This window comes from Nicotiana sylvestris, chromosome 1 (genome assembly GCF_000393655.2).
Source record: "Nicotiana sylvestris chromosome 1, ASM39365v2, whole genome shotgun sequence".
Taxonomy (NCBI): Eukaryota; Viridiplantae; Streptophyta; class Magnoliopsida; order Solanales; family Solanaceae; genus Nicotiana; species Nicotiana sylvestris.
The window spans coordinates 180481012-180493845 of record NC_091057.1 but is presented as its reverse complement, the minus strand read 5'-3'; the positions used below and the strand labels follow the sequence as shown (position 1 = coordinate 180493845).

At 37.3% G+C, this 12834-nt stretch overlaps 1 protein-coding gene across 1 annotated transcript; it reads right to left on the bottom strand.

Annotated features, from left to right (window-relative positions):
• Positions 1–9811: 9811 nt before the first annotated feature.
• On the bottom strand, positions 9812–12594 carry LOC138877525 (uncharacterized). Its single transcript, XM_070157139.1, has 4 exons — positions 12100–12594; positions 11248–11988; positions 10909–11034; positions 9812–10477 (listed from the first exon to the last, which is right to left on the bottom strand). The coding sequence occupies exons 1-4, from the start codon at positions 12592–12594 to the stop codon at positions 9812–9814; spliced, it is 2028 nt and encodes a 675-aa protein (XP_070013240.1).
• Between the last annotated feature and the right edge of the window lie 240 nt (positions 12595–12834).

Genomic DNA, 12834 nt, shown 5'->3' with positions numbered 1-12834 from the left:
TGGTAATAATCTCTGCATTTGACTAGAACAGCATGCTCTTAGGGTAAAAACAAAAAAGCTCTAAACCGTCTTGTAATAATTCTGAATAACTGCTGCATATTGCTTTATGCCTAGGCAAGCCTTAGGTAACTGCTTAAATAAAAAACCTGGAACTGCCTTTGTCCAATTATGAACTGTTAAAATCAGTAGGCAAACCTGATTCAGACTTCTTTTCTAGTCAAGTAATAAATCTTGTTCTGATGTTATCACTTAAACAACCTGCTTTAGGATTCTCAATTCAGACCTTAATTGTGTGTGAGTCATGTTGTCTATGTGCATTACTTGTGGAGGCATATCTGAGCCTTCTGCTTGTTTTATGTGTTTTCCCTCTTTTAAATGCAGTCCTACTTGTTTTTGTATGTCGCCTTAGTATTTTGCCTTTAAACCTGAGGGTCTGCCTAGAACCTCCTTATAGGATAGGAGTCCTAAATTCCTCCGGGAGTGATAGGAAGGGACGAGTAACAGTATGCAATAAGAGTCGAGACCAACCCTCGCTTCAATTACCTTTACGGGGTGGGAAAGGGTAGATATGGATATGATGACTGGTGCGCTAATACCACGTGTATCCCCTCTTTTGATGAGTGTCATATCGGGTATTTCATTGATGTAATCCATATTACAAACAAACCTAGTACACCCCCTTTACATTTATAAGCATGCTTTAGATTGTAACTCTTTCAAAATTTTGCCTTTCAATAATTGTTTTCAAACGCTTGTGTATTTAAACTTAAATCCCCTATTAATTGAGCTCTACTTCTCTATTTGATAATTGCACAAATTCACAAAACTGTCTGGTCAGGAACCACACTAGTGGATCCTGAGGGGTGCCTAACACCTTCCCCTTAGGATAATTTCAAGCCTTTACCCTATCTCTGGTTATGAAACGTAGTTGTAGATGAACCTTATAGGTGCCCTAACACACCTTAACATCGTTAAGTGGCGACTCTTTAAAATTGCAAGAACCCATTCCCAAAAGGAAAGAGTTGTCCCAACCAATAATGTCATGAACCCTATTTCCGCGAAAAGGGGAAAGCGACAATAGGCACATGTGGTGCGGTGTTATTGAGGTCTCTCAGTGGAATTCGAGCAGGAGGAGTATTGGATATTGCTTTGCGGATGGCGCATCGGTTGTGTCCTTTCGGGTTGTATAATGTTATGTCAATTGTTTCATCATGGTTATGATGATTTGCTTTGGTTTTAGACATCATATTGCGCATGGTTATCGATTTTGAGCATAGTGACTTAAGGTGTTTCATATGGACCAGTGTTTGGAAGAGGTCGTGCATTGGAGCGAAGCTAAGTAGAGGTATGATCCTGCGAGTTAGATTCGTGTGTTCTATTTCTATGATGTGTGACATGTTCTCAGCATTGTGTGAGGTGGTACTGGTGAGCTTGCAATACAGCTCATTCATTTGAGTCACTTTTCATCATTTGAGTATGTTCGGATTGTTGCTTATTGGTGCGCGGATTGCACAAGTTGCAACTTTAGTCTGTATTGAGGTGTCATGTCACCAGAGTGGTTGTGTTGGATTAGATGAAATCATTGGAATCTTTAATGAATACAAATGGATTCTGTTTTAGGGTGTTGGAAGGATAATATCAAGGTTCGGCTCAGAAATTTGCTATGGTCTTTGCCAAAGGAGAAGTGGCTTCATGAATGGTTGGTTTGAGAAATGGTTATGTTTTATTGCATGTTTCATTTATCATTGACAGTATATGAAAGTGTTGGAATGAGACTTTAGTTGATAAGAGGTTTTCTATCGGTATTCGGTTGTGGTGTACAGCTGCTGTGATTAGAAGTTATATCTACAAGCATTTGAGTTATGTGGTATATCACATAAGTGCACCTAAGGCTGCAGGTATGGGTTATTACAACTTGTTCGGGCTTATGCAGAGTATAGATGTGAGATTTTGATCTTGTGGATGATTTCAGGAGTGAAAATGTGGTTCTAAGGTTTATGGGCTAGGTTGGATTGTGAAATTTCAGTTACATTGTGTTATCTGACCTATATGAGATAGGGTAACGTGGGATCATCCTCGGGTATGTTCATGGTAAGGTTATTCAGCGAGTGGTTGGCTTTTGGAACAACTCTGGCCACGTTCGAGGACAAACGTATGTTTATGTAGGGGAGGATGTAATGACCCGACCGGTCGTTTTGCGCTTTTGCACTTTGCTCGCCCATTTTCGGGCATGACTAGCCATGTGTGATGTATTATAACTCATGTAAACCGTTGGTTTTGGTTTTCAGGGTAATCAGAATGAATTTGAAAGGACAATTCTCAGTTTATAGCTTGAAATTTGAAAGGTTTGACCAAGATTTGACTTGTTTGTATATGATCTTGGATCGGAGTTTTTATGATTTTGTTAGCTCCGTTAAGTGATTTGGGGCTTAAGAGCGTGATCGGAATGCATTTTGGAAGTCCGTGGAAGGTTTAGGCTTGAATTAGCAAAATGGAGATTTTGGCATTTTTTGGTTGATAGGTACGATTTTGATATAGGGGTTGGAATGGAATTCCGGAAGTTGCAGTAGCTCCGTTGTGTCATCTGTGACGTGTGTGCAAAATTTCAGGTCATTCGGACGAGGTTTAGTAGACCTTTTGATCAAAAGAGGAATTCGGAAGATTTTGGAAACTTAGGCTTGAATCCGGTGTGTTTTGGTTGATTCGGTGTTGTTTGAGGTGTTTTGAAGATTGGTATAAGTTTGAATAAGGTTTTAGGATATGTTGATGCTTTTGGTTGAGGTCCCGGGGGCCTCAGGGTGATTTCGGATGGTTGACAGAGAGTTTGAGATTTTGTTGAAGCTGCAGATTTTTCTGCTTCTGGTATTTCCACACCTGCGAATTAGGGACCACAGGTGCGATCTCGCAGGTGCATGGAAGGGAGCCGCAGAAGCGGAATGGAGCTAGAGAGGCAGGAAACCGTAGAAGCAGTTAGTGGACCGCACCTGCAATGGCGCATGTGTGGCTGGTGCATCGCAGATGCAGATCGGGGCAGAATAAGTGAAAACTGCAGAAGCGGTTCTTTGGCCGCAAATGCGATACCGCAGAAGCGAGAATATGGCCGCAAATGCGAAAATGCCTGGTTCAGAAGGTATAAATTATTTCCTTCGCGATTTTTGAGCTATTTCACCATTTCTAAATCGGCTTTGGAGCTTTTTGGACGATTTTGAAGAGGGATTTCAAGGGAACTTCATTGAGGTAAGGATTTTGGACCAAAAACTCATTTATATGGTATTATTTCACGGAATAGAGCTATAATTAATGGAAATTAAAGGTAAAATTGGAGAAACTAAGGCTTTGTATTGGAGACCTAGACTTGAGGATTTGATGGACCTATTATGGTCGGAGTTTGGTACTTTTGATATGTATGAACTCGTGGGGAGATAAGGAATCCATTAATGTGAATTTTATCGAATTATGAGACGTGGTCCCGGGGTCGGGATTTGTGTTGTAAATTGATTATTTGCGCTTGGGCTTCGTTCCCATAGCACATTTTGACGTTGTGATTCTGATTTTGGATAGATTCGACACGAGTGGAGGCCGATTCGAGGGGCAAAGGCGTCGCGGGCTAGATTTTGGACTGGATTGAGGTGAGTAATGATTGTAAATGATGTATTGAGGGTATGAAACCCCGGATTGCACATCGTTGTGCTATATTGAGGTGACACACACTCTTGATGACGAGCGTGAGGTCATGCACTATTGGGGATTGTGACTTAGTTCGTCCCGAATGACCATTTTATCGCGTATTTGACTGAAATCTATTTGCTAGCATCATGTTTTGGGTTGAATGCCATATTTGGGCCTCGTGCCAACTATTTGAACCATTAGGGGATTTTTATTAATATTTTCTCACTGTTTTGACTTTATACTTGAACTCAGTCATGCTATATTCTACTATTTTCATAACTCAACCATATTTACTCTGTTTTTAACACTTAAATGATATTTTGGGCTGAGCACTATGTTTCACTGTTGCCCGAGTGGCTATGAGATTCTGACTGAGTAAGGTCGAGGGCCTAAGTTGTGAGGAAACACTGATATGATTATAAGGCCGAGGGCTTGAGATATGTACGCCACGAGGTGGCTTGTTGATCTGAGGCCGAGAGCTTAGTGATGATGCCACGAGATGGCTGGATATTGCGCTTGGGCCGTAAGGGGCCCCTCCAGGAGTCTGGACACCCCTAGTGAGCACAGGTATCCATTGTGATATGATATATTCGAGGGGCTGGTATTGTTATGAGATATTGCCCGAGGGGCGGATTTGTTGACATTGTGCCCGAGGGGCGGACCTTTATATGTTTGTCTTTCTTATTTGCATGTCATTCGTTTGCTTAAATGTTAGAAAAGCATTTCATGAAGTTTAAACTGAACTAAAATGATTTTCACATATCTTTACTGATTCACTGTTTTACTGGCTTTTACTGCTTCACTATAGCCTGTAATGTGCCTTACGTGATTTCATATTTTTCAGTTTTTGATTATGATTATTACTCACTAAGTTGGAGTACTCACTTTACTCCTTGCATCCCGTCTGCAGATTCAGGCGTTGTTGATCCTGCTAGCGAGTGTTGAGAGCTCCTAGCAGACTTCGGAGTTCACGAGGTGGCTGCTTGGCATCCGCAGTCCCGTGTTTTTCCCCCCTATCTCATTTCTTTTCCCTTATTATTGACTTTGTAATAGCTTTGTAGACTTTTAAGACGTGTGTTAGAATTGATAGATGTTCATGACTAGTGACACCCCGATGTCGGGCTGTGTTGGGTTTTCGCAAACTATACTGTTAACTTCTTATTATTTGGAATTTTATTGAGTGTAAGACTTAATTCTTATTGTTTAATTGCTTTAAAACTGAAATGGGTAAGTGTCGGCTGGCCTTGTCTTCATGAGAGGCGTCATCACGACCGGGTCCGGGTTTAGGGTCGTGACATTAGTAATTAGTGTAGTATTTTTGGGCTTGTTTTAAAATAAAGAGTATGAAATTTGAGGCTAATTTTGTTTGGTCTTAATTGAAAACGCTCAATTTCGGATAGCCCAAAATATTGAGCCCACACCCATTCCCCATTTGACCTAACCTAATTCTTACCCCTAAAAAATAATCCCTAAATCCTAGACCCTAAGAGCGAGATCCCTGCCCATGAAAAGGGACTTGACAGCCGCAATTCCTGAAAATCAAAGAAAAAGAGGACCTAGGACCTAGACCCCAAGAAAACGGCAGGCTTTCAATTCCTAAACCTAACTAAGAGAACAAAAATTCTTACACCTCTAAATTCTTGGTTGATTGACTTTAATTACTGTCGTTTCCAATTGGTATTTTCTAGTGACTTGTGCTTTGATTTTAATTCTACTTTGTCTTTACCTCACTCCTTCACCAACGCCAAACAACTGGATAACAACTGCCTATTTCGACGTTCAGGAAGGGTTTGTAAATATGCCCCATAGTTGACCTTGCCCATGGATTCAAAAAAAATGCTACAAATTTACTCAACACTTGCCGAATGATAGATGGTAGTGCAAACTAGCAAAAGGTCATGAAAAGATTCAGTTTAATCTTTCTCCATTCGTATTTAAGGTTGGATTATCCTCTCTCCTAACTAGATATCTGGCGCGTGATGTTGTATCTCTTTAAGATCTGCCGTTCAGCTCTTCGAATTCAAGAAGAATGGCGGTGGTTTGAGTTGTCACATAGGTTTTAGTTTATCATTTGATTGAGGTCGTTTTGAGTTTCGAGCTTTCCGGTATTGATTCGAGGTACGCGGTTCGTTGCATTTCGAAATAGTGAAACAATCAATTTTTCGGCTATATTGAGGTCCAATTCTTTCACCCCCTGTTCATTTTATTCAAGCTTAATTTTAATTGTTTGTTTGGTGATATGATTACGTTGTTGTGAAATTGTTCTCCATAGTTTTGAATTTGCTCGTTTAGTTATCTGCTCGTGTGTTTACTCGAATTGGTTATAGTTGAACATGATTTTGTCATAGTACAGAAATTGGATTGCTATTCATCAACTAAACTACGTCAAATTAGATAAAAGGGGCCCGGGTGTGCATTTCATGTGACCGACTTCAATTTCCAATAAGGTTAAATAGAACGTGTCATGAACCACGGGTGCATTTCATGTAGCATGGCTTACGATGTGTTTTAGATAACCTTGAATTTTTCCGAAATATTAAAAACGGCTAAAAAGTTAAAAATGCACAATAGGTTTAAAACGTGTAAAAAATCAGATAATTAGGCCAATAATAATAGTTGAGCGACCGTGCTAAAACCATGGAACCCGGGAATGCCTAACACCTTCTCCCGGGTTAACAGAATTCCTTACCCGGATTTCTGTGTTCGCGGACCATAAATAAGAGTCAACTTTTCTCGATTTGGGATTTAAAACCGGTGACTTAGGACACCATAAATTATCCCATGTGGCGACTCTGAACAATAAATAAATAATCATGTTTCGATTGTCATTTAAATTGGAAAAAACTCCCTTATACCCATTCTCGGGTAGAAGAAGGAGGTGTGACAATTGCCTTGTTGCATATAAAGTTTGGAGTTATAATAGATTTGATAAGTAGAGATGGTTCGCTTGGACATATTTAGTAATCGAGTGTCGGTCTCGGCTTGTTCAGAAAATGGGTCGTGATCATAAGCCTTGATACCAATATTATTTTGATGTGTTTTATTAGTGTATGGGCTAAAATTATCATAATTATATGTGGACAAAGTCGACACTAAGGAGGCCTTCGAAGGCTGCCACGTATCGTCAACAGGATACAATAATTTGGCTTCAAAAGGTCGATGTCATGAGAAAACAACACGTCCTTAACGAGGTCGAGGTGACTCAACAGAGGACGAATACAAGGATGAGAACTCCCTTTATTAAAGCAGTAACGGCTAGTTTTGATACGAGGGTTCCCCAAAGAATATTCCAGTGAATATTCCTCCCAGTTGTACTATTTAGGTTTTTGTGGTCCATGTACTCTTATAAATAGAAAGATATGTAGTTATAGAGGTGATTGGACATTTCATTGTAAAGAACAACACATTAACATTTTCCGAATATTCAAAGGCTTATTATTGTCTATCATTGTCAAAAGAATTATTGGGGAATCTCACCTTTTTCCGGGTGACCTCCACCCATCTATTTACTTAAATGTCATTTATTGTTATTTGTTGTTATCTTCCATATTTTTGAATCATTTATCATATCATTTTTGTTGTCATTTTTTGCTACTCAATAGCATACATGGAATCTTACCACAAAAATATTTGGTATATCTTTTGGATATTAGTATTGGCTAAAATTAATTCTACTTTACTATAAAATATGATTGTATAAACCTAGATACAAATTTTGGGTCATATTATTATTAGTTTCCTTTTTTCGTTTTATCTTTTTTTTCTTAGCTCCTTTAGGACTTATACTGTTTAAGTAATCATCATGCATTTATTAATATCTTCGCTAATACATTCATATGATTGTGACAACAACTTTAAATAAGTATTTTTACGGTTCCTTCGTTACCCCCTAAGTATCAATGTTTATTTTAGTATTCTAAGGAGATGAAACCATAATTTTTTAGAAGGGGGATATAGTACGATATTACTTTACTTATCTATTCCTATACTATAAGTGAGGATAAGCAGGCAAGTCATGGTCAACATGTCTGCCTGGCATAGGGATAATTCCGTAATTTCATAGTTTATATGCTTTTATGATGTAATTCGTGTATAGATTCAGATGAGATGAAGATGATAGAATGAAGAAGACAACTCACATAGAGAAGGAAGAGGAGAAAACAGAATTAGCTAAGAAAGAATACTTTCTATTATCTCATTAATGAGTTGTATACATGTCTTTATAATATCTACATATGTGTGTATTTGTAACTAATTAACTAATCATCCTAACACCTATTAAGATGTTAATAATAGCATTAGCTGAAAAGACTATTCTACCCTTACATTATTTAACACTCCCCCTCAAACTAGGTGGTGAAAAAAATATTGATCACACCTAGTTTGGATTTCAAATATTCATGTTGTACTTTGGTTAATCCCTTTGTAAGAATGTCAACAGGTTGATCTATTGTTGCAATATACTTTGTGATGACAAGTCCTTGTTGAATTCTCTTTCTCATGAAGTGACAATCGATCTCAATATGCTTGTTTCTTTTGTGGTAGACTGGTTTTGCAGCTATTTGTATAGCTGCTTTACTGTCACTATAGATATTGATAGGTAACTGTGGCTTTGTATCAACCTCTGTTAAAAAGCCATATAGCTAAATAAGTTCAGTTACTGTTGTGGCTAAACTTCTGTATTCTGCTTCTGCAGAGCTTCGAGATACAGTCGTCTGTTTCTTAGATTTCCATGAGACCAATGAGTCACCAACTTTAACTAAGAAACCTGTAACTGATTTTCTGGTTAGAGGACATGCAGCCCAATTTGCATCATAAAAAGTTGTTATTGTGTTGTTCTGAGAACTTGATAATAAAATCCCTTGACCTGGCTGATTTTTCACATATCTTACTATTCTTAAGGCAGCTTCCATGTGTGATCTTTTAGGCTGTTGAAGAAATTGGCTAAGAGTTTGAACTCCAAATGCTATGTCTGGTCTTGTTACAGTCAAGTATAGTAGTTTTCCTATTAGTCTTTGATAGAAAGTTTGATCAACTAACTCGTCTTCTTTTTCTGAGCATTCTGCCTTACCAATGTGATCATCATATTGTTTAGAGGTCAATTTGATATTGACATCAATTGGAGTTATTGCTGGTTTGGCTACAGCTAATCCAGTTTTTGAAATTAATTCCAAAGCATGTTTTCTCTGATGCATAGTTATTCCTTGATTGGACCTAGCAAACTCAATTCCTAAGAAGTATTTTAGCTCCCACAAATCTTTAATTTTGAATGCATTGTGCAGTAGGTTCTTTGTTTCCTCAAACAAATGCAGACTGTCACCTGTGATTAACATATCATCTACATATACTAGAATTATGGTAGTACCTTCAGTTGTTTTCCTGATGAATAGAGAGTGATCATGCTGGCTTTGTTTGAATTTGAACCTCAGCAATACTTCACACAGTTTTGCATTCCATTGTCTAAGTGCTTGCTTGAGCCCATACAGGGATTTAACAAGTCTACATACATTGTTCTCCCCCTGACGTTTAAATCCCTGTGGTAGATCCATATAAAACTCATCAAATAAATCACCCTGCAGAAAAGCATTATATACATCCATTTGATGTATATGCCACTTCTTTGAAGCTTCTAAGGCAAGAATTGTTCTTACTGTGACCATTTTCACCACTGGTGAAAATGTTTCTTGGTAATCAATACCTTCTTTTTGACTATAGCCTTTGGCTACTAATCTAGCTTTGAACCTTTCAATTTCTCATGAAGCTTTGTATTTGATTTTGTAAATCCATTTGCATCATGTAGGTCTTTTTCCTTCTGGTAGAGTTACAATATCCCAGGTATGATTATTCTCAAGAGTTTTTATCTCTTCATCCATTGCTTGTATCCATCTAGGATCTAAAATAGCTTCAGAATAGTTAGTTGGTTCAGTAATTGATGGAGTTGTAGCTAGGACTGATATTTAGAGGAGGGATGATCATAGCTAATATATTTGTTTAGAGCATATGGTACATTTCATGGATATTAAGGGAAACAAAATCCTTCATCCAGATTGGAGGATGTTTGTCTCTGCAGGATTTCCTAACTTCAGGCAATGGCTGATTTTGTATCTCAGTAGTGTCAGATGGCATTTGTGATTTACTAGTATTAGAATGAGTAGAAATCTGTGTTTGCATGTTCTGTAACTACATCTGTATAGTTTTCTTCTGTGTTGTGCTGCATAACTATTTCACTATGTTCTGTGTTGCCATCTTCATTAGCATTTGTAGCTGATGTTCTATTCTGATATAGTATTGTAAAATCATGAATTTGTATTCCCAAACTTGTTGTATCAATAAATATTTGTTGATATTTGTTATCTTTCTTTATGAAAGGAAATACATCTTCTCTAAATATGACATCTCTACTTGTGAAGAATGTCTTATTAGTAGGATCATATAAAATATATCCTTTTTGAAATTCTAAGTACCCCATGTGTATAGATAACTTGGCTCTAGGCATTAGCTTGTCATGTTCTTGTACAATTTTAGCAAAGCTCAAACATCCTAGTATTCTAAGATGCAAGAGAGAAGACTTCCTTTTATGTAGCCTTTCAAAAGAATATATGTTGGCAATGACAGCACTGGGCATTCTGTTTATTAAATAGACAATAACTAATATACAATGACCCCAGAATTTAATGGGTATTTGAGCTTGAAATCTGATAGCTCTTGTGACTTCTAATATGTGTCTGTGTTTCCTCTCAGCTACCCCATTCTGCTGAGGGGTGTATACACATGCTCTTTGATATATAACTCCCAAATCTTTGAATAGCTGTTCACACACAGAATTCACAAATTCTGAATCATTATCAGTTCTTATTGTCTTCACTGTTACATCAAATTGAGTTCTGACATATTTGAAGAAATGTTGAATTGAAACACATGAATTAGACTTTTGCTTTAGTAAAAATACCCAAGTCATTCTTGAAAAATCATCTACAATAGTCAAAAAATACTTGTTTCCCTCCAATGTAGCAACTCTATAAGGCCCCACAAGTCTACATGTATTAGATCAAAACATCTACTACTCTGAATACTACTTGTAGGAAATGGTAATCTAGTCTGTTTGGCACAAGGACATACTGTGTATTTGTTTATTCTATTCCTGATAGTATCAATATATATAGGTAGTATTTTCTTAAGAATCTGAGTAGACACATGACCACATCTTATGTGCCAGAGTATCACATCTGATTGTTTAACCTCAGTTGCATCATTTCCTCTTGCAATTAGAGCAAGCATTTTATTCCTTTCAGCTGTATTAGTGTATAGAAGGTATAAGCCACCATCCTCTTTACCAATCCCCTTCACCTTCCCAGTGAAGAGTTCCTGAAATACACAAAAATTAGGAAAGAATGTTGTTGAGCATTGCAACTCTTTGATTAGCTTAGACACTGATAAAAGATTGTACTTGAATTGAGGAACATAAAACACATTTGTTATTGTGCTATTTTATAATATAGAACTTGCTCCTGTATGAGTAACAGTTGTAATATCACCATTTGGTAACAATACTTTCTTTGGATTGTTTGTTTTAATTACTGTTTTCTCATCTAGTAAGGTTTTGTCAGACACCATATGGTTTGTTGCTCCTGTATCTATAATCCACTGACTAAGGCAATTAGAAACTAATAGAGTTGTATCAATACCTGCCACATTAGTTGCTGAAGTCAAACTTGACACATTGGTTTTGTTCAACATTTGCAGAATCTGTTCATACTGAGTTTTTGTGAGAACATATTTCTCAAGACCTGAATTCTCCATATTCATATTAGATCCTTGAGTTTGTGTACTATTTCCCTTTTTCACCTGATCCTGCATATTTGTATTCTGCCAATAATTGAATACATGTGGTTGTTGATCATTAGAGTGATCAGTCTCTGTCATTAGATTCACATTGTAGGATGCATTTGCACCAGCATTTCCTTTTCTTTTATTCTTAAAATCTGCAGGATATCCTACAATCTTATAGCAATTTTCTTTACTATGTCCCTTTATTTTGCAAAAATCATAGTACACATTATAATTCCTTCTAAATCTCTGATTCTGATTCTGATTTCCTCCAGCTTTTGAGTACATAGCAATCTCATAGTTTCTTGCCTGACTTGTAGGATTAGACCCCAAAATTCCTGAGGTTGCAGCAACAGACTTTTGTCCCTCATCGCTTACTATTAATGTATAGGCTAGATTGAATGTGGGAATGTGACTTCTCATCAAGATTTGACTCCTTGCTTGAGAATATGAATCATTTAACCTCATCAAGAATTGGTATAACTTCAACTTCTGCAAATACACCACAAATTCTCTTGATTTTGGACAGTTACAGCCAAGTGTTGGCACTAAAGCCTCAAATTCTTCCTACAAATCCTTCAACCCTAAGAAATAGACTGATACAGAAGTTATGCCTTGTGACAATGTTGCAATTTCCTTATGCAGATTGTAGGTTCTTGACCCATCAACTTTGTTGTATCTTTCTGAAAGATCCTCCCAAACCAATTGAGCACTTGATGCGTACATAATTTCTCCAAGCAGTTCTTTTTCCACTGAATTCATAATCCAAGTCAACACAATTGCATTGACTCTTTCCCAATGATTCCACATCGATTCTGGGAAGTTTTCTTTCTTGCATGTATCATCGACCATACTCAACTTGTTTCTACCTAGCAGGGCTACTCGCGTTGACCTAAACCAGATGGAATAATTCTCAATCCTAGTCAATTGAAACAAAATTATTTGAATACCACTTACGTCAACAGGAGATAAAAAAAGTGGATGATTATAGTCAATCCCAGTTGCTTGATTTGCTTGATTTCTAGCATTTTGATTCAATTGATCACCATCAATTTGAACTCCTGGTGTCTGACCCAATTGCTCATTTGGAATTGTCATTTTCTTGCAGATTCAAGTATTCAAGAACTTGCTAATTGCAATTCTTCACAGAAAAACAGAAAAAAAACAGAAATGACAAAAATGGAGTAGAGTCTGGAAATAGGATCAAATTGAAGCTAAATATTTGAGCTTCTATGCTTTGATACCACGATGTAATTCATGTATAGATTCAGATGAGATGGAGATGATAGAATGAAGGAGGCAACTCACATAGAGAAGGAATAGGAGAAAACAGAATTA